Source organism: Strix aluco, chromosome 14 (genome assembly GCF_031877795.1).
Source record: "Strix aluco isolate bStrAlu1 chromosome 14, bStrAlu1.hap1, whole genome shotgun sequence".
Lineage (NCBI taxonomy): Eukaryota > Metazoa > Chordata > Aves > Strigiformes > Strigidae > Strix > Strix aluco.
The window spans coordinates 22,348,797-22,374,173 of NC_133944.1; the positions used below are offsets into that span (position 1 = coordinate 22,348,797).

A 25,377-nucleotide genomic window follows, 5' to 3' on the forward strand; every position below is an offset into this window, starting at 1 on the left:
CAGACACCCATCCCACCGGCACCCATCCCACCGGCACCCCCCAGACACCCATCCCGCCGGCACCCATCCCACCGGCACCCCCCAGACACCCATCCCACCGGCACCCATCCCACCGGCACCCCCCAGACACCCATCCCGCCGGCACCCATCCCACCGGCACCCCCCAGACACCCATCCCACCGGCACCCATCCCACCGGCACCCCCCAGACACCCATCCCACCGGCACCCCCCAGGCACCTATCCCACCAGCACCCATCCCGTCGGCACCCATCCCACCGACACCCATCCCACCAGCACCCCCCAGGCACACATCCCACCCGCACCCATCCTGCTGGCACTCATCCCACCAGCACCCATCCCACCCGCACCCATTCCACCGGCACCCATTCCACCGGCACCCCCCAGGCACCCATCCCACCCGCACCCATCCCACCAGCACCCATCCCACCGGCACCCCCAGGCACCCATCCCACCCGCACCCATCCCACCAGCACCCATCCTATCGGCACCCCCCAGGCACTCATCCCACCCGCACCCATCCCACCCGCACCCATCCCACCAGCACCCCGCTGGCACCCCACTGGGGAGCGGGGCTGGCACCGGCAGCCCAGAGCCCAGCAGGACACTGTGACACCGACGGCTCAGCTCGGCACTGCTCAGCTCAGCCCGGCTCGGGACATTGTGCTGCCTAGGTAAGCAAGACTCAGCTCAGCTCAGCTCAGCACAGCTCAGCTCAGCACAGCTCAGGACAGCTCATGCCACCCAGGTAGGCACAGCTCATCTTGGCACGGCTCAGCTCAGCTTGTCTCAGGACATCATGCCACCTGCAGCCTGTCTCAGCTCAGCTCAGCTTGGTTCAGGACAGCTCAGGACATGATACCACCTGGATAAGCACAGCTCAGCTCAGCACGGCTTGGCTTGGCTCAGCTCAGCATGGCTCAGGACATCATGCCACCTAGGTAGGTATGGCACAGCTCAGCTTGGCTCAGGTCAGCATGGCTTGGGCCATCATGCCACCTAAGTAGGCACATCTCATCTTGGCTTGGCTTGGTTCAGCATGGCTCAGGACATCAGCCACCTAAGTAGGCACAGCTCGGCTCGACTCAGCTTGGTTCAGCCCAGCTTGGCACAGCTTGGTTTGACACAGCATGGCTCGTCTCAGTCCAGCATGGCTCGGGACATCATGCCACCTAGGTAGGCACAGCTCAGCTCAGCTTGGTAAACTCGGCTCAGCTCAGCTCAGCATGGCATGGCTCAGCACAGCTCAGCTTGGCTTGGTTCAGCCCGGCCTGGCTTGGCTCAGTGCCCATGCCAGGCAGAGCGTTCAGCCCCGTTGGCAGGAGAGCGGCTCCCCTGCCCACTGCCAGAGCCAGAAGCAGCGTCCCCAGTTCCCCCATCCCATGGGGCAGGGGGAGCCCAGGGCACAGCCTCTCCCCAGGACCTGCCTGTCTGCTGGGGGAGCACGGTGGGGGCGCTGGGCCATGTGCCACCCGGGTCCTGGTGCCTTGGCCAGCCGCGCTCAGGTTTCTGCCGGTGCCCAGAGCGGGCAGGGAAGGTGTGAACCCCTCCCCAGCTGCTCCCTACAGCGTGGGGCTAATGACCCCTGGGTGATCCCAAACCATTCCTCAGCACCCCATTCTTTGTTTGCCACCCAGAGCAGGCACCCAGCGTTATTCTGGGGCTGCGGCACGGCAAGGTCAGCTCTTGGCTCGCCCCGGCCGGTGCCACGATGCTCGAGGGAAGCGCTGCCGTGCCGCGCTGGGCACCAGGACCGTGCCACCTCCGGCGAGTGCCGGCAGGAGCTCCCTGCACCGCCCCGGCCAGGGGGACAAAGTCCTCTCCTTTCCAGGTTTATTACACAGGGTAATTGCTGCCGCTGGGCTCGCTTTATTAAGTACCTGCTTTAATATTTCACCAAGTCTCTGTACTCAGTGATCCTTTGTGCGTCCCTGCCGTGGGCCTGACCCTTGGTGCCCTCTGCGTGGAGGGCGAGAGGATTTTGTGGGGGATTAAAACTGGCCCCTGATCCCAGAGGAGCCTGCCAGGCTGCCGTCAGTGCTGGCCACCCCTGCCAGACCCTGCTAGCCCTGGCACAGTGGTGGCAGATGCCCGTGCCATCCTTCTTGGAAACAACCCCTGTGGTACCAGCACAAAAACACATTTCATCAGCGGTGACGGTGGTGGCAGTGCTGCAGAAGTGCAACGTCAAACAGGCTGGGGTGGTTTTGCCAGGGTGCGGTGGTGGGACCCGGCTGGGTTCACAGCCCTGCTCTTCCAGGCAGGGGAATGCTGGCCAGGTAGAGGAGGAGGAGGGATGTTCCCAACAGCATGGCCACAGGCTCTCCCACAGGAATCCTCTCACTTGTGGCACTGGACTACTGAACTCGGTGAAAATGATGGAGGTGGCCACAGCGCAGAGCTTCGGGGCACTTGGGCTCTGAAGAAGACCCTGTTAAACTTCTTCATTTCACCAGGGTTTGAAAAATCCCGTTGGACAAAGGTTGTTTTCCAAAGATGTGGCCTCTTGAGAGAGCATCCCTCACTGCACCGGCTAAGCCAGAGCTGCCGGGGTATGCAAGGGAGAGGGGTCAGGGATATGGTGTTTTAAAGAGGCAGCCAGAACGTAGAGTCCATACCGATGACGGTGTTTCACAAAGGGTAGATGTGGCCATTCCTAAATTGCAACATGAATTCCTGCATCCTCTTGAGAGGTGTCCGTTCATCCGTCCCTTCCAGAGCTCCTCACGCATGGTCTCGGGATGCCCTTCTTGTGGGACACCTCAAGATGGGCTGTAGATAACCATGGTGTGCTCTGTCAGCTCCAGCCAGGGCTCTTCATGGATGGTCTCACCAAGAGGTCCGGTGGGGTGGGACTGAACCACCAGGACCCTTTGCTGGCCCCGGCTGTTCCGCAGCTCTTCCCCAGAAGGCCAGCGTGCGGTTAGGGTGACCTTGGTGGCTATTCCTTTGAAGACAGTGTCTGGCTTTGTTCATATTCCCATTGCTCAACACCGGAGGGTGCCTCCCAGCCGACTGGTGATAGCCCCATTACCTTTTGACCTACTTGAGCTCTTCCGTACCCATTCTGCTAATTACAGCTCACCTTTGTCAGGGGAAGCGGGGCTGGTTTGACCACGGCCACCCCTCACACCCTTCCTGGGGTTGGTCACCCCGGTTCCTGGGGGGGACACCACATCTTCCTAGTGCTCCCCTTGCCCTAGGCTGTTCCTCCAGCTCCGTGGAGCCTCCCATGACTAACAGGTTTTGAGATAATTGTTCTACTCCCTAATCTCATCTGCAGAAGATTCATGACATTGTTTTCGAAGTGCCATAAGCCATTACCAGGGGCTCTAAGCCCATGAGGGATGTGATTCATCCACGCTGTTCCCACAGGTACTTAATCTTCTCCAAAACAGCAAGTCCTTCTTCCACGGCTATTATCTCCTTAGGAAACACCACCCAGACAAGTGCCTAATAGGGCGCTTTTGTCTGTTCAGTGCTGACAGAGACTTGTGCCAGTGCTTGCTTCCTCACACAGGCCATGGGGTATAGTCCTTCCTTGGGAGCAGTTGTCTCAGGAGAGGGGACCATGGGGCTGGGACCCCCTTGGATGTCACTTATGGGCTGGATATGTGGCCACCGAGCCCACAGGAAAGAGGATGCTGGAAATGTCCCTTGCTAACTAAAGCAGGTGGGGGTCCTTCTCTCCCACACCATGTCCTCAAAGAGCCCTTGGAATGGACGTGGGTCTGTCCTTCTTTGCGGTGAAGATGTGGGACACTAGAGCCCTGTTGGCATCTGGGGCCAGAGACAGTTCAGGGGTGACAAAGGCCATCGCACTGCCTGGAATTAACTCTCATTTTGACCCAAAGCGTCTTGCAGAGGACAGTGACTAATTACTCCCAGCATCAAATATTTGTGTCCTGCCACTGAACTTGTGCTGTTCTACTGGTTCTGGTTGGACTTTGCTGCCGGAGTGGGAGCTCTCTGTTATCATGGCTTTCTTCTCTGGGGAGGGCAGATCCTCAGGTGGCTGTGATTCCGTTAAGCCAGGCTCAGCTCCAGGGAGCCTTTCCAACCCTTTAATGTCCCCATGATCCTTCCCCAAGCTCAAGGCACAGAAACCGGGTCTACCAAAGCCCAGCCTGGGGCCACTTCCCGTGGCATGGTCAACCTGAGCCACAGCCACCCAAGGAGCCACCTTAACTCCTTGTGCTGGGATCTTCTTCCCCTTCTGCCCCCAGGACTTTCCATCCCTTGTTCCCAACTCACTTTGGGCCATGGCCAAGGACTTTTTTTGGGGCTTTCCTGATGTTTTGCTGCTGTAAAACACAGGCAATCACTTGTGCCCATCATCCTGTGCATCTGATGCCATGTTGGTGGGATCAACCTGAGTCCCAGGCTTTGATCCTCCATCTGCCAGGGGGTTCCATGCACCTCGGCTGAATGGTGGGCACAGCCCAAACCTCTCCCCAGCTCCTGGCAGGGCCTCTCTGCTCCCGGGGTGCTGTGGCTGGAGAAGCTCCTTCAGGGAGTACCAGGGCTGCTCCTCAGGACAGCATCCAGCTGAGCCCTGACCCCGGATCTGGCTCTTTACAAATCTCCTCCTCTTCGGAAAATTCCTGCCTCTGACTTGTTTTTTTCAGGCTGCGCAGGATCCCCAGGTATTTACAAAACACAGCTCTGCTTCCAGCCGCATTCATGGCTTCGGGAGAGGTTTCACCTTCTGGGAAGCTGCTCCCCAGCCTGACCTTGAGGTTTTCCTCCCCGGTGAGGACCCCATGTCACTGTGCCCACTCACCCACACAGCCTTGGCAGCCCCTTCTGCCAGCCGGCCTTTCTGCACCACAGTTCTCCAAACAAGAGCTGCTTTTGGGCTGCAGGGACCTTGCTCCTTCGGTGTGGCTGGGAGGCATCGGTGACCCTCTGAAGTGCTCCCAGCTCTCCTGATGCCTGGAGTTCTGCATCCCCAATCTCCCCGGGCATGTGTGGTGCCCGTGCCAGGCTTGCTTTGCCAGCCCAGCATCACCCTCCCATCGCCTGTCTCTCCTGTGCTCATCACAGGGCTTCTACCTCGATATTAGGGTGATAGGGACAAAGGAAATGTGGCTCCTCCTTGGCCACAAGACAGATCCCAGGGGAATCCAACTGAGCCACAGTCCAGGTGACATCCTGCTGCCTCTGCCCCCAGGGGAGAGGGCAGTAGGTCACAGCGGCTGTGACCTGGTTCCTGTCCTGTGTTTCCATCCTGCTGGGGAAGGAGCTTGCAGAACAGAACATGTTGCCAGCCTGGGGTTGCTCAAGAGGGTTGGGGCCAGGAGGTGGAGGAGGAGTCCTCCAGCTGAGACAGCAAGAGGAATTTGGAGTGGGGCAGATCATCATGATGCTCCTGGAAGGTGGCCAGGGCACACCGGCGCTTGCAAGAAGCGCTCTGGATGGCTCCAACTCACGAACAAAGGTGGGGTTGTGCTGTCCCTGGTGGGAATGGTGCTTCTCGTGTGAGGTGGTGGGGCTTCGTGGCAACCACGAGCCCAGGACCACGGGTGGTCCCCACTGATGGCAGTGGGGACATGCCCACGCAGCACGAGGCTGGAGCCAACCTCGGAGCGTGGCAGCAAAGAGGACCCTGTGCTGGGACAGTCCTGTGGAAAGGGCTGACAGGGTGGGATGAAGGGGGCAGGGGACATCTTCCAGCGCCTGCCTGGAAGGGGGCCAGGACGAGATGGGGGCCAGGGCCGAGTGCTGGAGAGACAGCCAAGTGCAGGGGGACGGGAGCCTGTCCCCGCCAGCCAGACAAACGGCCGGGACCAAGGACACGGCTGTCACTCACCGGGGACACAGAAGCATGACAGGACGTCTCACCGGGGGAGGGGAGCAGGGTGCAGCCCCCCTGGGTGCCGGGGAGGGGAGACCAGCGAACCGAAGGGCAGCGGGCGAGCTCCTGAAGCGTCGTTTCGGGTGGCCTCGCCATGCGCGTGGCCGCCGTGCCCCCTCGTGGCAGCAGGACACAGCTGGTGGCCCCGGGCTGGCGTGGCCAGGAGCCACACGCCGGGGCTGAGCCCGGGCGTGGACGGGGATGGAGGTGCCGGGGGCCACGAGGTGCCCCGGCAGAGTCACCTCATCCCACCCCGAGCATCCTCCTGGGGGGGCAGCACCCCAAGTCCGGCTATGCTGACACTGCCCATGGGGCCACCTGTGCCCTGGGTCCCCACCACAGGGCAGCCCACGAACCTGCCTCCACTCGCAAAGGAGCCTCCGGCATCCCGCCACCCCCTCTCCTTCCCGGGGAGGCCACGCCGGCCTGGTGTTTTTTTGGCATAAGTCATTTGTGCGACGGCCAAGCCAAGCACTTCAGGCGCCGCTCAAGGGCAGCGTGTGCCCGGGGCTGGGCCGGGAATCCTGGAAATATCACCAAGGCTGCAAAAAAAAACCAAGCTGGAAAAAAATAAACGGCTTGGCGGAGGCCTTCACTGGGGACACGACTGTCCCAAGTGCCACCAAACAGCGCGGGGTTGAGGGGGGAATTCACTGGTACCCTGCCTCAGTTTCACCCAGTGATCCCTCAGGAGTGACAGTCCTGGGGTTGTCACGAGTATAATGTCACTTTGGGTACCTGGAGCAGGTGCAGGGGGGTCAGGCAGATGCTTTTCTACCCTTTTCTCCTTCCTGCTGTGCATCTGAGCAGCTCAGTGTCATCTTTCATGATGTCTTCATCCTCTCTTTGGGGACCCAAGTCAAGCACCCCGAGGGGACAAGAGGTGGATCACGTCTTGGGGCATCTCTGGAACACCTGCAGCTTTTGGCCTGGCATCCCACTGTCCCCAAAGTCACCTGGGGACATCGCAGGCACCTCAAAAGCTGGGGCAGGCTGGCACTGCTCAGCTCCTCTGAGGCCACCGGTGGGTCCAGCCTTGCAGGAGAGGGACAACCCTGTGCAGAGGTTAGCTGGGAGGGAGAAGCTGCCCTGCCCGGTGGAGTTTTTCTTCATTCCTTGAAAGCCACAGAGACCTGCTGTGTGGGATTCAGGGCTGGAGGCAGCACCAAGGTGGAGCTGCCATGATGGATGATGTGACACCGTTCTCAAAAGCCTCTGCCACGGGTGATGGTGCCCAAAGCACTGCAGCTTGGCAGAGGGGGATGCTCAGAAATGGTACCCACCCACCATCTAGCACCCACAGGGAGCATCACAGCCAGCACCCAGCGTGGGTTCTAACCCATGTCCACGAAGCCATGAGCCACACTGGGCCAGGAGGTGGCAGGTTCCTGCCTGGACATCCCCAGTCTCCCAGGGGGACAGGCAGATGCTGCCCTTGCTGTATTCCCACCATGAGGCAGCCCATCACTGCCAAGCACAGGGAGATGTTTCCAAGCCTTGCAGCTTGCCTGGACCCACGTTGGGAGGGGAACCCTGCCTCAGACCCAGGTTTGTGTCTGGCTAAAATGCCCCAGGAGAGGTTTGTAAGGGAGAGGTGAGGTTTGAGGCCGGGCACATACTCTTTGATTTTACTGTGCTGTGGCTCCTGCCCTTGAGCATGCAGCCTTGAGCCTGGCAGCAGTCCTCGCTCCTTCTGGCAGGGTCCCCCCGGGTGTCCTGGTACAGAGGGGATCACGCTGTCCCTGCGAGGGACGATGGTGCCCTCAAGTCACAGGGCTAGCTGCTGCAGCCGCGTGCTTGCTCTGGGCAGCAGGGCTGGGGAGGTAGCAAGGGGGATGCTGGCTTGGCCCAGGGAGGAGTACCACAGCACCCCAGCCTCTTGGGCATCTGCAGGGGATGGGGATACTGAGCTCCCCAGGCATGGTCAACCCTGGGACAGCTGCAGCAGCAGGCAGGTCCTGCTCAGGACCACGGCGATAGTTTCCCCAGGGATACCGGAGGGACTATCACCCCTTCCCTCTTGCCACCACCCCTGGCCCTGCCTGCTCCAGCCCACAGCATCAAGAGCCTCCAGCATCCCAGCCCAGCAGCAAGGTGACCCAGGTGCAGGGACAAGGGACGCCAGCAGTGTGTCAGATCACTTTATTGCCACAGAGGCCATGGGCCAGACCCAGTTCCCGGAGGTGGTCTGGGTCCAGCCCCTTGACCCCTCTAATACTGTTGACAAGATGAACCCCGAGCCTCCACACCCACACACGGGCGCTGAGCATCCTCCATCATGGAGCAGCTCCGGGGCATCACTCCCATCCTGCTGCCTGCACCTCCAGGAGCTGGAGGCCAGCAGGGAAAAGCAAGGCAAGATCTGGGTGCAGAGTGTGCCAGTCCTGGAGCAGCAGGAGCTGCTGCCACATCCTGCCCTGGGGGCTGCCCGGCGGTGGGGAGCAGCACGAGCCCCCTTCACCCCTCAAACCTCCATGCCAGGTGCCCGTCCCAGGCCCAGCGCCTGCACCAGGTCATCGCTGAGCCCACTCTTCAGCGTTCGTCTCACTGCGGGAAGAAGAGAGGGTGGCACTGGCAGCACGAGCAGTGCTGGCTGCCAGGGTCCCCATGCATTGGTGGCCTGCCCAGACACGGTGGCCCTGGCATGCTGGGGAGGGAAGGGGTGGCAGTGGGGTGCTGTGGCACGGTCTGGTCTCAGGGGACTTGCTGTGGCCTGGTGGGCTCAAAATGGGAGGTGGCCAGGGGGGAAAGGAGCCAGGCAGGGCATGGGGACAAAGACACAGAAATGAGACAAGGCATGGGGACAGAGCACAGGAACAGAGATGGGACAGGGACACAAAGATGGGAAAGAGCATCCAAGCAGGGCCACAGGACAGAGTACAGGGACAGGGCCACAGAGGTAGGATAGCGTATGGGGTCAGGGACACTGAGATAGGCCTGAGTACAGGGACTGGGCAGAGCATGGGAAGATGGAGATGCAACAGGGCATGGGGACAGGGACATGGAGACGGGACAGAGTACAGGGACAGGGCATGGGAGCGGGGCCACAGAGTCGGGAGAGAACACATGGAAAGGGGCAGAGCATGGGGACAGAGACGGGCCAGGGCACAGGGACAGGGATGGGTCTTACAGGACTTCCTATTGCCACGGGACCTCCTGCGTTCCTTGTTGGCGCAGGGCCGGGGGTTGGTGTTGTGAGTCACCGATTTCACCAGCTGGTCCATGATTTCATCCGAAGCATCGTCTGGGGAGCTGGGAACATCCTCCTGGGCTGGAGAGCCCTGTGCTGGGGTGGCGTGCCCTGTCCCTGCATGGGAACAACAGGGATGCTGGCATCCGCCGTGCCCAGCCAACTGGGCATGCCTTGAGTGCCTCTGCCACCCCGCTCCTACCCCGGCTGGCCCGGCTGCGGCGGGCAGGGATGTCCGTGGGGGAAGTCAGCAGGCTCTTCATGCTCTCGTGACCTGCTTCCATCTGCTCCTCAGGGCTGCTGGACACCACAGCGGGGGACGAAGCGCTCTCGGCGATGCCGGAGAACTTCTCGGTCTGCAGCGGGAGGAGGTGGGCATCAGGGACCTTGGGGGACATCACCTGGGGGTGGCAGCCGGCTGAGCGTCCCCATACCTCAGTGATGAGCCGACCCCGGGTCTTGTTGCGCTCGCGGTGGGCGGCCCGTTTCTTCTGCTGCTGCAGGACACGCTCCCAGCAGGTGCGGTACTCCAGGGCGAACTCCCGCAGCAGCTTGCAGATGGGAGTCACCTTCACATCCCGCACCGCGCTCGCCGGGTACCCCAGGTACAGCAGGAAGGAGTGAAACCTGCAGGGACATCGGTCACAGCGGGTCACCAACAGGCCCACGGCCTTCTCACTGCATCCCCAGGACCTCGAGCCACCAACCTGTTGAGGACACGCCTGTGCACCACCTTCAAGACGATAATGCGCTGGGTGCTGTCCTTGAGGAAGTCCGTCAGCTTGCTCTTAAGCACTGGCTTGGTCTCATGCTTGGCAATCACCTTCAGGTTGTCCCAGGAGGTCCTGCACCTCCGCTCCAGCTGCATCAGGCTGTTGGCCAGCTCATCAAAGTCAACCTGGAAGAGAAAGATGTCAGCCCTCAGTCATGCTGGTGGAGCTGGGCAGTCATGGGACCCACACCCTTGCGTTGCCCGGGTGTCATCTGCCTTGTCTCACCTTGGCGGAGCGGGTGATGGAGGCAATCTCTGAGTAGAGGTCAGTGGTTTCTGGGAACTTCTCTACCACCATCTGGCAGAGATGGTGGAGCAGGGACTGCCGGTGCACTGTGTCCTTCACTTCCGAGACCTTCTCCAAGTAGCCCAGATCAAAGCCTCTGCTCTGAAACCCCAACAGACTCAGCAGGGCCTCTCCATCCCTCCTCCAGCAGAACTCCAGTCAGCAGACCCCACCAGCACCACCCACCCTCAGGTGCCACCTCAGGCTTTCCATGGTCCCTCTTGGGTACCCATGTACCATGGCTGGTCCTGTCCTTGCAGCACTCAAGACAGGCCATGTCCCCCCACACCCTGCTCCTCACCTGGGAGCCGTTCAGGAAGTTTCCCATGGCCAGCAGCGTGGCCAGGATGCACTTGAAGGTGTGATTTCTGGCCAGCTGCTCCATGCCCACCTTCAGATCAAAGAGCGGCTCCGCAATCTCCTGGGTAAGGAGAGAGGCAGTGAGACCCCTTGGCCACCCTCTCCCTTGGGACCTTCAGCATTCAGCCTTGCCCTTGAGGGCAACCACCTCATGGTCAACCCAAGACCATGCTTGCCTTGGGGACCTGCAGCCTGTCCCCAGCCAGGATGGCACCTCCTGTATGTGGACATGGCTGGTCCCCACCAGGAACACACTTGGCTCAGCACTGCTGGGGCTGGCAGCAGTGGGAGGGCAGGGGGCAGAGGGGGTAGACAGGTACCTGCTCCAGGCTCTCATAGTCCAGCTTGAAGGCCCAGAGCTGGAGCCTGGCTGTGAGGTCGCTGATGGAAGACAGGGCGAGCAGGAACTGCTCCGCAGAGCCCAAGGGCACATCAGGGTTGGCCAGCTGGGCCTCCTGGATCTTCTGCTTCTCCTCCTCGGTTGGAACCATCGTCAGGATTTTCTAGAGCAGGCAGAGAGGGATGTGTCAGACTCCAGACATGTCACCATGGGATGTGTCACCCCAGGACTGACTGGAAGTGCACAGAGGCCTCCTGGCCAGGGGAAGCGACCCACATGAGGACCTCAAAGGGGCCAAGCTTCTCTCATGCCCACCTCAATCCCTTCCTTATTGACCGCAAACTCATCAAAGTTGAGCACGGCTGTCTTGATGATGTGCATGGGTGGCAGCACCGTGAGGCCAATGTTGATGGCGTTGCTCCTCTTGGGGTCCAGCACCACCACCACCTTCTTCCCATCGATGGCCTTCTGCAAAGAGGACAGGATGGATGGGGACAGCCAGGCAAAGGGCTCACCATCATGAAAACACCATGGAAATGGGGAGCTGATCAGGGACCCAGTGGTGAGCCAAACCATCAACATCCCCACCAAGCCTCTGGGCTGCACGTACCCATCCTCAGCATAGGGTTCATGCTAGGGTCCCCACAGGAACCAACAGCCTTCCTCCCACACCTCAAGTCCCCTTGGCTAATGAGTGCCAGCCCGCTGGTACCTTTGAAGTTGGCACTTCCTTTGACCGTGACTCAAAAAGATGCTCCAGCTTGGCAGCATTGACCTCGACATTCTGCAGGGACGCCCACAGTGTTGCCTGACCAAACCTGCTCGGTCCCACAGTGCCATCCAGCTGCTTCAGCTCCTTCCAGAAGAGCTTCACTGTCCTCTTCTTCTTGGCCTGGGAGGGGCCATCCATTGCTGAGAGGCCTGGCAGCCCTGGTGGGGGTGGGCAGCCAGGGACAGCAGGAGGTGGAGGGGGAGGTGGTGGGCAGCCAGGGACAGCAGGAGGTGGAGGGGGAGGTGGTGGGCAGCCAGGGACAGCAGGAGGTGGAGGGGGAGGTGGTGGGCAGCCAGGGACTCCAGGAGGTGGAGGGGGAGCCATGAGAGCTCCAGCCCTCGTTGCTTCGATGCCAGGAGGGAGGAAGGAGCCGTTGGCCACAGGCCCTGTGTCCAGGATGTCAAAGTCTTCTTCTTCGGCCAAATCCGTGAAGTCCAGGTCCTTGATCTTCAGCTGCACGGGGCTGGCCTCCAGGCGCTCCCACGTCAGCTCCATGTCCTTCTTGATGGGCATCATCCTGGTGTTCTCCAGCTTCTGCGTGTGTGTCTCGGCATCTACGCTGGACATGGCACGCGCCAGCTTGGCATGGGCACTGGCCACTGGCCCATCTGGAGCCCTGCCATGGAGCCAGGCACCCTCCTGCTCCTGGCTGCTACCTCCCTCGGCATCCATCTCCACCTCACCCTGGACCAGGGGGGACAACGGGACCTCGGGGAAGACCTTCTCCCTCCCTGGCTCTGAGGAGCCCTTGGCGTAAAGCATGTCCAGCATAAACTTGGTGTCGGAGGAGATGGTGCTGCAGGAGTCGGTGGTGTCTGGCCGAGCCAGGCGAGACCCTGCAGGGAGAGGGGGAGAGGCTGGGGCAGCCCGCTTGCAGGGGGCAAGTGCTGCTGGGCTGCACATAGAGTTGGGGTCCTGCTCCCTGGTGGGGTGTGCTTGGATGCTGGCGTTCAGAGGGGGATGGGGAGGTGCCACCCAGCTCTTTTATGGCTCTGGGTGTCACAGGCATGGGGTGGGGGCAGAGGGCCCATGAACACCCACCCCAGGGACCACGATGAGCCCAGAGCTGGGAACATGCACCCCAGCAGCACCTACTTATGCTGGGTGGCTCCATCCTAGGCTCAGGGGTATCGCTGTCCCTGTCCCACGCAAGAGCAGCGGGATGCTCCAGTGCAGCATCGCTGAGGACATCGTGCCGTCCCTTGGCCATGGAAGAGATTTTCTCCTTCTGAGCTGCAGCCAGGTTCTCCAAGAAGCGAGCTCTGCGAGACAGGGGTGGACATTGGCCAGGAGCAAGGCAGGGATGGGGACGACGGGCAAACCAAGCCAGGCCACGCTGCACAGTCAGCCCCGCAACACAGAAACCCCCTGCGCTGACCACACCACAGTGGGGACCCGGAGGATTCAACCTCCTCCGAGCCCTGCAGACAGGTGATGCCACCACAGCTTGGGGACAGGGATGCTGCAGCCCCACGGGAACCAAAGGCTCGTGCCATCAGGGTGCCACCATCACCTGCTGGTCCCAAGGGATCTGGTGCTCACTGTGACCCTTGTCCAAAAGCTGCAAAACCCAGGAGGACGCCCGGGCAGAGACTCGCGGGGACCCTCCTGCTCCTCATGCCCTGCATGGCTGGAGCCCAGACGCCTCCAGCCGGGCACTGGCCCAAGGAAGCGCATGCCTGGAGACACACGCATGCCTCTACTTACTCAAACTTCCTCAAAATAGGCTTGTCCCCATGCAAGGATGGGGCATCCTTCCGCCTGAGGGAAAACAGGGGTTAGCCCCCACTGCTGGCAGCCCCCCCGGGGCTCGTGCCTCCTGCATGCACCTGCCTGGCGGCCCTCCAGTGTGGGACCCACATCCCACCATCACCCCATGGTCCTGGGATTCATGGGGAGCCAGGAAAGCCCCAGCAAGTCCCCTCCTGTCCTGGCACCACATGGCATTGGGTGCTGGTGAAACGGGGCACCGTTCGCCCCCAACCAGAGCCGCCCAGTTTGCCACCAGGATGGCGATGCCAGCCCTGTGTCAGCTGCAGGGTGGGCTGTGCCACCCCCAGCAGGGACACCTCACCCCAGAAGGGGGGGATCAGAGGGTGTCACCACCCCATGGGGATGCTGGTGATGGCGGGAGCGGGCTGGGGTCCCGCAGGCAGGGGAGAGACAAGGACTGGGGGCAGCAAGGTGGGTGCAAGGGGCAGCAAGTGGGGCAGGGCAGTGCCCGCTCCCGCCGGAGCATCACCCTGGGAGGGAGCACACGCGTGCAGAGCCCAGGCACTTACCAGACAGGGGCAGTTTGGTGCAGCCTGCAAAAGGAAAGATAGAAAGAGTGGGCAGAGGAGAGGGCAAGCGTGGGCAGAAAGGAGGAGCGAAGAGGAGCTGGAGCAGAGCTGTGCACGCCCAAAAGATGCCCTGGATCCCCTGGCCAGACCCTCTCAGATGCCTGCTCCCCCATCACACTTCTCTCCAGTCCCAGTGCCTGCCCAGACCGTTTCCCCCAGGTGCACCCCACGCTCCTGGGGTCCCCGCTGCCACCCCGGGGGGACCCCCATGCACCCAGCCCCTTCTGGCTGCTTACTTGTAGATGCTGCGCTCGCCCAGGCCCGGGGGCTGCTCCTTCTCAGCCAGGGGGGAGGCTAGGGCTAGCCGCACACTGGACGAGCTGTTGTACATGCTGCTGGGACGGGGTCTGCAAGAAGAGGTGGCAGGGACTGAGAGCAGGTCCTGCAGGGCTGCCCTCCGCCCCTGCACCGGGAACGGACCCATGCGCTGCTCACGCCACATCCCAGCATCTTGGCTTTCCCGGGAGCATCCCCACCGTGGGTCACCTCCAGCCACACTTACTCTGCTGGGCTGCTCGGCATGGGGACAGCTGGGGTGTCCTCGGTGGGGGGCTCCTTTGGGGTGCCAGGGGACTCGGGGCCAGGCTCCTGGCAGCTGCCCTGGGATCGCCACCCGTGCCGGCTCTCATCTGTCCTCCTCCGCTCCTTGCGGCCCCCCGAGGGCGGCTCTTCCACGTCATCCTCCAGCTTGAGAGCGCTCTGCAAAGGGGTCGGGGGGAGGCATGGCACTGGGCACGGCACCCCTGCCACCCCACACACCCACCCTCCCTGCTGCCACGGGACGTGGCGTGTGGCAGGGTCCCACAGGAGCCCCACTCACTTCATAGAGCACAAACTGATGCTTCAAGTCGAGGTCAGTGCCCTTGCTACCCAGGTACTGCTGCACCACCCGCTCCATGCCCTGCTGCTCCAGGCAGTCCGTCACGTCGTAGAAGGTGTCCTGGTCCGGGAGGGCTGCCAGCGTCTGAGCAGGACCAGAGGGATGCTGCTGGGACCAGTGTGACCCACGCCGAGCCCCGCCAGCGTGGCATTGCGGGGACATCCTGCCACCCCCCCCACCCCTAGACCTTGTTGATCAGCGTCATGGCGAACACCAGCAGCTCCGTGTCGGCCCCGTTGCGTTGCTCCAGGATGGCCATCAGGTTGGACCACGGACAGGCACCTGGGAAAGGCAGCACGTGCTGGTGACACGTGGGCCACGGGGACAACATGTGGGCCAGGGGGACATGCCATCCCCCAGCGGGGACCTCATGGGAGGCGGGGGCTGCACCTACCTCTTGCCTGGTCCACGGTGTTGATGGCGTGGATGAGGAGCAAGGCGTTGGGCTCCGTGTACTCCACGAACACCAGCAGCAGCTTCAGCGCCATCTTCACCACCAGGCGAAACTGGGGCAAGGGACAGTGACTGGGACAGCAGCGGTGGCAGGGAGCTGCCAGTGCCACGCCAGGGCACTGAGGGGGTGTCTGTGCCCATGCCCCAGGGCTGGGGGCTTTGCCATGGGGCCAGGGACCAGCCTGCAGCTGTGATGCTGATGGCCAAGGGGCACTGGGAAGGCACCTTGTACTCAAGCTCTGTGCCCAGGAGCACGGTCAGGTAAGGACAGGGAGCTCTGGGGACTCTGGGTGGCTTCCAAATGGGTGGGAGCAGGACCTGACACACCCAAAGGTACCAGGGCACCAAGTCTGAAGGTGGGGTAAAGCTCCTGAGGGAGGGTGCAAGGGGACAGCCACAGGCAGGGGTGCAGCCAGGGGCACAGGCAGCCCCCCAAGGGCAGCAGGGGCTTACCAGGCTTCCCGACAGTGTGTACAGCCACTGGACAGTCTCGTTGTGGTTGATGACACCCTGCATCCCATCCACAAAGAGCATGATCTGGCTCAGGGCTGGAAGGCAGAGTGCAGGCAGGGTCACAGCACAGCAGGCAGGGCTGCAGCAAGGGTAGGGCTTTCCCATCCCCGCGCAGCATTACCACGCCAAGGGCAGGGTCTGGCAGCTGCCCGCAATGTAGCCCAGGCAAACATGCTGGCTCGCCCCCGCTGAGTGCTAGCCTTCCTCCCCAGGGACGGGAGGTGCCCTGTACCCAAATACCAACCCCGCAGAATGTAATTCTGGTAGTTCTGGTCGGCCTCTGCCCCCACTTTGATCAGGCATGTCAGCCCATCCAGGTTCACGAACTCCGGCACCAGGTCCTTGTCCTCCTGCGGGGTGAAGGCCAGGCATTACCGCAGCGGGGGGGGGCAGGGGTGGGCAGCAAGCCCCAGGGGAGCCCCCCTGAGCCCCTCACCGTGCCAGCATCACTGTACCTGAAAGAGCTGCTTGAGGGAGAAGAGGGATCGCCGCAGCTCCGGCCCCTGCGAGTTGTACAGCTTCTCTGGAAGGAAAAGAGAGAGGCAGCGTGATGGCCTGGCCTGCTGGGGCTCGCTGCTGACCCGGGGCTCTGACACGCTCCCGGCTGTCTGGGAAAGCCCCGCATCTCTGCTCAAGCCCTGTGCTGTCACCCCAGGACGCCGGCGTTGTCCCCGGCTGTGGGACATGCAGGGCGGAAGCAGCTGCAGCTCCACAACTACTTATTTCAGATCTGCCACTTTCCTATTTCCTTTTTTTGCCTTTTTTTTTTTTTTCTGCCCAGCAATGACATAAATATCCCCTCTGGTTTCCTGTGCAGAAACGAAACAGGAACATGAGCAGGAGGCTGAGCTACTTTTAGCCATCCCTCTACAGGCACAGTTCTGGCGTGGTCCTGGAGTCCCAGGCAGCCCCGTGGCTTGTGAAGAAATGCAGGATGGGGACAGGAAGGATGGCAGCATGACACCAGCTGCTTGGGGACAAAAGCACGGTCACTGGGCTGAAGGCTGGATGGAGACTACGTGCTCCTGGGGACAGTGCCTGCGGGCAGGAGCCAGCACGGAGCAGTCAGGGCAATGGGAAGCCGGAAAGCCCTGCTCCAACGAGTGGAGACCAAAGGCATCAGGAGCCAGCGCTTCCTGCATCCAAAAAATTGAGTTATCTGAGCATCCCGAGTTATTTGGGTCAGGCTTAAAGCTGTAAGAAGCCAAAAGCGAGGTAAAGAGCCCTCCAGACATGCCGATGAGGGCTCTGTAAAACACGAGGTCCCAGCAGCCTCCTCCACTCACTTATCGGCTTGTCAGAGCAGCTGAGAGGGAAAGCAGAGCATCCCAGGGCTCAGCCGGAGCCTGGGAACCGCTGGCAAAGAGCATGACCCCGACCTCGGCCTTCCTGCCCCTTTCCCGCATCACTCGGCTGCAGCCCTGCATGGCCAGCTGATGCCTGGCCAGCATTGCTCTGCTCAGTGCTTGTCTTCCCCACTGCTAAGGAGAAAAAAAGGCTTAAGACTCCTGAGTATTTTGCAGGACCTCCGAGCAGGCTTCCCAAAGCTACGGCAGCACTTTCTGCTGTGCAAGAGCTATTTGTATCCTGCAAAGCTATATTTAGAGCTTGCTTGAATGACCCAGAATATGTGCAGCGGGTGGTGGGCTCCCAGCAGAAGAGGCTGAAGTCCTGATCTCTGAGGATGGAGGGGATTAACCCAGTGAGTCCACATGAGTCTCATGGGGCCCATGTCCCCTGCACCTACGGGAGGGGTTATGGGGCAGGAGCTGCCCTGGGCTGTATCGCTCTCTCCCACCATCACAAAAAGCCTGGACAAAGCTCACTGCAGGAGACCAAACCCCCACTGCCTGAGGGGGCCAAGCCACTGGACCTGCACCAGCCTGGAGAAGGGAGCAGCCCTGACTCACCGATGATGGCGTGGACTCTGACGGAGAGCTGTGTGCGGAGGATCAGCGTCGGCCGTCTCCCCTTCCTAGGGCGGGAGGAAACGCTGTGTGAACCCCTGCAGCAGGACCACCACGGCCCCCTGGCCCCTCACCCCCCGGCCCCAGCACTCACACACATGTGGGGTCCCCATGTCCCATCCCCAGAGGGCTCGGGCACCCTGTGTGCCTCACCTGACCTCCTCGTAGAAACCCTCCAGATCATCCTTCTGTTCCAGCAGGGACAAGTCGAGGTCCAGGTAGTGTCCAGAGGGTGAGACCTGCAGCGTGCAGTCCTCCAGCTGGGGATGCAGACAGCCTGGCTGAGCCCCTGTGACCACCACAGCCCTCCCCACTCCTGGAGGATGCAATATCCCCAGGTCACCCTCCTGCCCGCACCAAACCCACCAGGCAGCCACATCCTGGAGCAGGATGGCAGGTCCCACCTTGTCCCCAAGCACTCGCCCCGCAGGGAGATGCCCCGGCACCCTCCGCCCCAGCCCGGTGGCAGATTGAGGGAGAAACATGGAGCCTCAGGCTGGGAAAAGGCAGGGCGAAGGCCACTAGGCTCCTCGGCAATACCCTGGGCAGGAGCCACGGCAAGAGGCTGATCTGCTCCTTGGGGCTCCCATTAGTCAGCAGGGTTGTGACTGGGGCAGGATTTGCCTCCTCCCAGGGCTGGTTGCTTCACCCAGGCAGATAAATTGCTTCTACCTGCAGGGGCTGGGTCTGCAGGAACTGCCAAGGCACCCAGCCCAGCCAGGGACACCCCAAACCAGAGCAAATCCCACAGGAATGTCCTCCAGCTGACACAGCTTCTGACTCAGCCCGTAGCCATCGTGGCATCTTCCAGCAGGATGAGGAAAAGCACAGCCCGAGGGCACCTTCCCCAGAAGTCCACATATAGCACCCACGATGCACCCCAGCCAGTGGGCATGGCACCCAGAGGTGTTCCAGGCACAGCACTCACAAAGCCCCTGAGCCACCTGGGGCCCAGCAGCACCCCACAGCACCCAGGCAGGTCTCCTGGGTGAGCTCCTGATGGGACAGGACAATTTGCCCTCAAGGCGCGAGTAGAGGCAGAGGGAGGGCAGTGCCTGCCTGGTCTTGCCTGCACCCCTGCCACCCCAGCGCCTCTGGACCTGTTCCTAAAGTGCCTGCAGCCCCCTCTCCTAGCTCATCCCACCTCTGAGGAACTGATGCTCCCTTCCAAAGCTGCACAGCAGTGCTGTGTAACCACTTGTGGAGCTGAGGATGGGGGATAAAACCCTATTATAAAACCCTGCCCTGGCCACCCTGGGGCAGGCTGGTGACCCACAGCAATGCTGGGTATGGCTCCTGCATCTCACTGAGGTTGCTTTTCATGGAAGCCCTACCTCCTTGAGTCACAAGATTGTGCAAGAGCTCACAAGTATGACTTCACCACAAGCATGACGTTGAAAAAGGGCAAAGAAAAAATGCCACATGCTTTAAATAATTAATGACCCTGACTAAGGCTCAGGATAACGGGTAATTTGGCAGGGCACTGCCGTTGGGTTGGACGCAGCAGTTATGTTGTTAGTGTCCTGCTCCTCCTCCTGTGGTTGCTGGCCACGCCAGCGGGCCATGGCAACGTGCACCAAACACAGACTGCTGGCACTGGGCAAGCGCTCCTGGCTGCCAGCTCTGCTCCTGCAGTGGGTGTCACTAGCACTGACCCCACGCAGGGTTTGCTGGCTGGGGGGAGTTTCAATCCCTCCACAGGGACAGGCTCTCCTGGGCACCCCTTCATCCGCCCGGGCATCCCCTCCTGCATCCTCCTGGGCAGCCCCTCAGGCATCCCTGCATCTGCCCAAGCATCCCTGCATCCTCCCGGGTGCTCAAACACAGCAAAGAGCATCTCACAGCTCCAGCCCAAAAGCTTTGCCTCCTCTGGGCTGCCAGAGCCCCAGCAAGCCGGAGTTAACATCCCCAGCTCCTACCGGGGCTGTGACATGTCCCAGCTGGTGGGGGAGGCCAAGCCCCTGGGACTTGACCCCGCGTGTTTCCCGTGTGAGCTTGGCAGTGCTCCCCACGAGGGATGCTCCGAGCACTGGGCCCGGGTTTGGCTGCAAGATCCCTGGTGAGCACCAGCCCCCGGGGATGGAGACGCCGTCCCAGGCTCGAGCTGCCCTGCCAAAAATCCCAGGGCGGCACTTCCGCGCCAGGGAGCACTGACTGCCCCGGGGCCGAGGTTACTCTGGTTATTCGGATGAGGGCTTTGCACCATGCAGGATCTGAGCCAGGACCCTGGAACTGTGCTGCTGGGGACGGCACACTGGGGTCACAGGGTACTGACAGCTCCCGGTGCAGGGTGGCCGTGATCCATCCGCCTCCTGCCTTGTAAAACCATTTTAAAATGAGCTGGACTTTGAGGGTCATGGGGACTCGCAGGCAGAGCGGAGCTGGGGGAGGAGAGGGTCCCACGCTCACACCTCCAGCCCACGGCTCCTGGGAGCCCCGGCCACCCTGCAGCAGCACCGACATCCTTCATGCACCGCGGGGGGAGGGTTTGGGGTCTTGCTGAGGACAAGATGCTGGTGCCAGCCCCGGTGGGGGACAAGGACCCCATGGCCCAGAGAAGGTTTCCCTGCCTGTATTAAAAACCACTGATGCCTCAAACCTGAGACACGGGAAAGGTGGAAACACATGCATCTCCCTGATCCTACCAACAACCAGCAGCTGTGGCCGGCTTCAAAGCTCAGCAAGGACACATGCACCAGGAAGGGAGTCCCCAGGGAAAGCCAGCTCCCCCTGGAGTGGGACTGCCACCCCCCAAACCACAGGGGTGTGATGGAGACATCCTGGACCCACAGCTGAACTCACACCACCCACCACAGCATCACATCTTCCTGCTCACCCCTATCATGGCATCTCCACTAGGGATGATGCTCCAAGGCCAGGCAGTGAATATTCTCTTTATCTGCCAGCAGAGGAAACACTTTTCTCCCCCTCTCTGATACTTTCTTTTTGCAGTAACCACAATTTCCCAACACCACTGTGGCTCTTCTAGGAAGGCTATGGGGAAATTACAGAAAAAAAAAAAAAGTATTATTTGCTCCAGCTGAGGCAGAGCTGGAGGCAGCAATCAAACACAAGGCACCAGCAGGTCAGAAATGCTCAGCACCAAAGCCTCTGCTCACCCTCCCAAAATACATGGGGGTTGATGGTTTATAGAGCTACGCTGCAGGAGCAACCCCAGCCAGCAACCAAGCGCGCTCACCACGATTTGGTTTCAGGGCAAAGAGAGGTGTTTATTGCCGGGGCAATCGGTCGCTGGCTCCTGCCTGCTCCTGCCTGACGGATGGCAGCAAGTGGATGGGAGCCCTGCCACTGCCTTATCACAGGGGGTAAAAAAAAAAATAATAAATACCCTAGGCCAGGAAAGGTCACCCAGAGCTGGCCCAGAACTGCACACTCGCTCGCACACGTCCCTCTCGAAGCTCCTCCAGCCAGGCTCGCTGCTCACTACCATCCCTCGTTTGTGAGCAGCAGCAGGAGGACCCCAGCCCTGGTTAGATGCTGGTGTCCCAGCAAAGCCACAGCACAAACACCTGCCCACAGCTCCTGTTCTGGGACCTGTGCAAGGACCGTGCCAAGAGACGGGGAGCACTGACACTCAGCTCCAAGTGTTCGGCAAGAAGCAGAGGGCAGAGTTTCAAGGCAGTTAAGTCGAGGGGATGGCAGCACTGCCTGTCTCACCGCTTTCGTGCCTGCCAAAGGCTCAGTGGGGCAAAGACTCTCAGTGAAGCCCCCCTCGAGCTGGTCAGGAAACAGAGGACAAGCAGGGCTGGTGGGATGGGCCTTGTGCACTTCATGCGTGCACCAACGGCGCCCCAATGGTTCTTGTCTATCAAGCCCGAGAGCTTGCAGCGAGCTTATGGCACTGAGGTCGTCCCCAGGTTTCCAGGGAGGAATTGGAAAGCAAAACTCCAGCCGGATGGGTTTTGCAATTGTTTGGAAAAATCCCTAGATTGAGAGGTGAGATAGTGCCGGGAGCAAGGGAGTGCAGTGGCCTTTGGGGACTGAGGTGACAGCCAAAAAAATCTGCCCTGCAAAACCTGCCTGCGGAGGTTCAGAAAACCCCCACACCCAGTGCAAGCATCACCCAAGGGTACTAGAAAAATGCTGGAAAGCAGGAGAAGATAGTATCAGCCTGGAGCTGAACAATGCGATGGCGGCAAACAAAGCGGGAAGGTATTTTCAAGCACAAACAAGCTTTCCGGAGAGCATGAAAAAGTCATCAGCGGCAGGTCGCACTCAGGGAGAGGAAGCACTGAGGGTCATGGGGCAGGACAGGCGGTTCAAGGCAGCGATGTCGGCACGAGAAACCTCCTGTTCATCATCTCTAGGCTGTTCCCAGCCCAGGGAGCACCTTTCTTACTCCCAGGGAGGGCAGGACCCGGCTGGTCCCCCATGGCAGCTCATCCCCTGGGTGCCTATGGTTTGGTTCTGCTCCGACGATGTGGGGACCCCCAGCTCAGCTCCCTCACGGCCACTGCATCCTCCTCCCAGTGCTTTGCAGCTCTGGGCACGCTGCCCAGCAGGACAAGCCTGGCACTGGGCATCCCCAGCTGAATTTTTTTACAGCCAGTTCCTTGGGAAAAATCCGACTGTTCATTTACTAATTTTAGGGCACTGAGTAATGGAGCCGAGCGCTACCTGGCACAAAGGGCACCAAGGGAGGTTTCGGCTGGTCGTGCCAGGGTAATGATGTCTGCGTGGGTCCTGGGTGCCAGCTCCAAATTTGGACTGAACCAGGTGCTTCGGGAGACCGACCTCACTCCGCAGGGTGCAAATCTTGCTGCAGGAGGCTCCAGACGAAGACATCAGCTCATGCAAACCCCAGACAGCATCCCAGCTTGTCAGGCCAGGATGTATCGCAGCCCTCACTGGCTCAGAAAGCTCTTGTAATAAAGGCAGTGTGGTTTATAACTTATATAACTGTATAAACCAGATTCCTGGTTTATAAGCCCAGCGCAGGGTCCTAGCCACTTTGCCTGCAATTTTACCAAGGGTCATGGGGTGATAAAGGGAAACTACAGAAAAAAACACCCAGAGCTTGACTTAGGCAGAGAACAGAGCCCGGAATCTCAGGATCAACAAGCCTCTGCTGGGCACAGGACTTCCTTGCAATGCTCCTGCCCTCAGGAATGCCACGTCCAGCCCCCCCCATGCCATCACGGCAGCACCTCAGGCTGGCGATCCCGTTACAGCCAGCTTCTGCCCCGGGGAGGAGGGCGCATGTCTGAAATTTGAGTTTGCTCCATTCGTCATGTCTCAGGGCTGTTTGTTCCCAAACAAACTCTGTTTAGTCACCGCCTAAAAATCCCATGACGGTGACAACATGGGACACTGCTGCTTTGCTCCAAGAAAAATGAAAAAGGGGATAAAAGGGAGGTTTTTTTGGTGCGGGCAAAGGTTGAGACCTCTCCCCTCTCCCCTGGCAGGCCAGCAAGCTCAGTGCCAGGCACACTGAGATAATTTCCCCCTCCTGCTGCCCCCATTTCTCCTGTCCAGCTCCAGACAGGACACACTCCCCCTGCCTGCCTGGGTTCCTGGCTCCCTTGTCTGCACTCCTGCGGTGCTGCAAGACAGAGATGCTCAGCCATTGCCAAAGCTCTGCTGGGTCTCACGTTCATAAGGACGAAAACAAGCCTGTCCCCATCCTGTAAAGGATGCTCTGAAAGCATCGAGCCAGCAGAAGGTACCCAGGAGGGAGGGTCCCCCGTCTCCTCGCTCTTTCCCAGCCCGGATCAGGCCTGAGGGAACAGAAGCAGGACACGGCGCCTCACTTGAGCTTCAGCCTCCTGCCTTCCTCCCGGCCGGAGGAAATTGCTCAGCACGAATTTCCGTGCTGCTCTTTGGCGGCAAAGCTGCCGCCGAACCGGAGGGGCGAGGGGCTGGCGAGCCTCCGGCTCCATCGCCACCTCCCCGAGGCTCACGAGCGGCAGCGAGCGGGGACGTTGGCCGGGGCCCCGCTGCGGGGGAGCCAGTGCGCTCCCGTCGAGGCTCAGCCCCGCTCCCGGTAGCCAGCGTGGAAGGGGGATGCTGGGGTGGGAGCGTGCTGCCCGGCTCAGCCCCGACGGCGCGGGGATGGACGCCTGCCCTCGTCCTGCCTCCCCCTGCCCCGGCTCCTGCCTGCTCTGAGCAAGCACATCCTCTTCCTCCCCGCCGACTCATCCGGGGCCGGCATCTCCCGCAGGGGCTCCCGGATTCCACCGTGACTCACGCCGGGAGCGCTGCCCGTGCTCCGGCAGGGACACGCCGCCCCGTCCCGCTCCTTCCAGCCGACAACCCCCCCCGCCGCTCCCCGCCCGGCGCCTTCCCCGCCCGCCCCCGGCTCCCCCTCACCGGCAGCGGGGCCCCGAGCAGGCGGTGCAGGGCGGGCAGCTGCAGCCCCAGGGCCAGCGCCTCCTCCACGGCGTAAACCGGGGCTCTCCGCGGCTCCGGGAAGCTGCCGCAGCCGAAGGGATCCGCGTCCTCCAGGTACTGCACCCGGCACGGCACCGCCGCCTCCGCCATGGCAGCGCCGTCGCCCGCGCCGCGCCGCGCCCGCCGCCGGAGCGGGGCCACGCAGGACACGCCCCCTCCACGGGCACTCCCCCCTCGCGACCACGCCCTCTTCCGGACCACGCCCCCTCATCGATACGCACGTTCACGGCACGCCCCCTCCTCGACCACGCGCCCTCGTGGACACGCCCCCCTCTCGGCCACGCCCACCCAGGCCACGCCCCTCGCGGCCGCCCGGGGCCCGGCGCGCCCTCCCGCGGGCGTCCCGGTGGGGGCTGCCCGCCCGCCCGCAGCCGCCTCCCGCCCCGGGGGGACGCTGCTCCGCCGGGATGCTCCGGCGTCATGGATGCTCCAGGCCCCCGGGGGGGCTCCGGGTTGCCGGCTGGGGCTGCCCCCCCCGCCCCGCACGGGTGGGCGGCTGGGCTGAAGTCCCCCGGTCCGGGACAGGGGGACAGCGGCGGAGGGCTGAGCTGTGCCCCGGGCAGCCCGGGGTGCAGCGGTACCAGCCCGGCAGCGGGGCAGGCTCCGAGGCCGGTGTTGGTGCTGATGAGGGCGTCCAAGATGGATCACGTCGTGCTCCTCACCGCGGGGGAGCCGGGACCCCCGGGAGAACCCAGGTGGTACCACGGCTGCACCGGGGGTGGGACTGGGGACACGGGGAGGTCTCATCGCCCTTGGACTCAGCATGAAGCATCGCTGGGCACGCTGAGCACAACCCAGCAAGGCCAAGCTTTTGCAAAGGCGATTTTATTTTCTTCTTGACTGATTACCTGGGCAGTGATGAGGGCCCAACGCGATGGAGCCTTCCCCTCGCTCCTGGCCCCCGCTCAGGCTCCCAGTAGGAGCGAGGTGGTGGGAGCTCAGCAGAGATGCCCAGGCAGCGACACAGGCCGGGTGTAAGAGGCCAGGGCAGCAGGGCACACCCAGCCTGGGGGAGGCAAAGCAAAGTGGGGATTTAATGATGCTTTTGACAACTGAAAAGGGGAAATTCTCAGCGGCAGCCCTTGCGAGGCCATTGCTGGCAGGAGCTGGCTGGCAGGGGGTGGCAGCAGCAGGCTGCTTTCCCCAGTCGTTCGCTTCTGCTGCCCAACATTTGCCGCATGTTTGTGCGGGGTCAGGGAGGTGGGAGGAGGTGAC

The 25,377-nt window shown here is 61.5% G+C and overlaps 1 protein-coding gene across 2 annotated transcripts; it reads right to left on the reverse strand.

The window, feature by feature from the left end:
• Nucleotides 1–8,003: 8,003 nt before the first annotated feature.
• FHOD1 (formin homology 2 domain containing 1) lies at nucleotides 8,004–24,277 on the reverse strand. Of its 2 annotated transcripts, XM_074840197.1 has the most exons (24): nucleotides 24,082–24,277; nucleotides 17,905–18,011; nucleotides 17,695–17,759; nucleotides 16,240–16,307; nucleotides 16,029–16,134; nucleotides 15,725–15,819; nucleotides 15,213–15,324; nucleotides 15,006–15,100; nucleotides 14,759–14,902; nucleotides 14,441–14,637; nucleotides 14,175–14,285; nucleotides 13,879–13,902; nucleotides 13,304–13,357; nucleotides 12,692–12,858; nucleotides 11,537–12,432; nucleotides 11,140–11,292; nucleotides 10,805–10,987; nucleotides 10,426–10,545; nucleotides 10,065–10,226; nucleotides 9,774–9,964; nucleotides 9,501–9,693; nucleotides 9,269–9,422; nucleotides 9,007–9,183; nucleotides 8,004–8,423 (listed from the first exon to the last, which is right to left on the reverse strand). In XM_074840197.1, the coding sequence occupies exons 1-24, from the start codon at nucleotides 24,250–24,252 to the stop codon at nucleotides 8,341–8,343; spliced, it is 3,828 nt and encodes a 1,275-aa protein (XP_074696298.1). In that variant the 5' UTR covers nucleotides 24,253–24,277; the 3' UTR covers nucleotides 8,004–8,340. The 2 variants fall into 2 exon arrangements, with proteins under 2 accessions (XP_074696298.1, XP_074696299.1); XM_074840198.1 differs by lacking the exons at nucleotides 13,304–13,357; nucleotides 13,879–13,902.
• Between the last annotated feature and the right edge of the window lie 1,100 nt (nucleotides 24,278–25,377).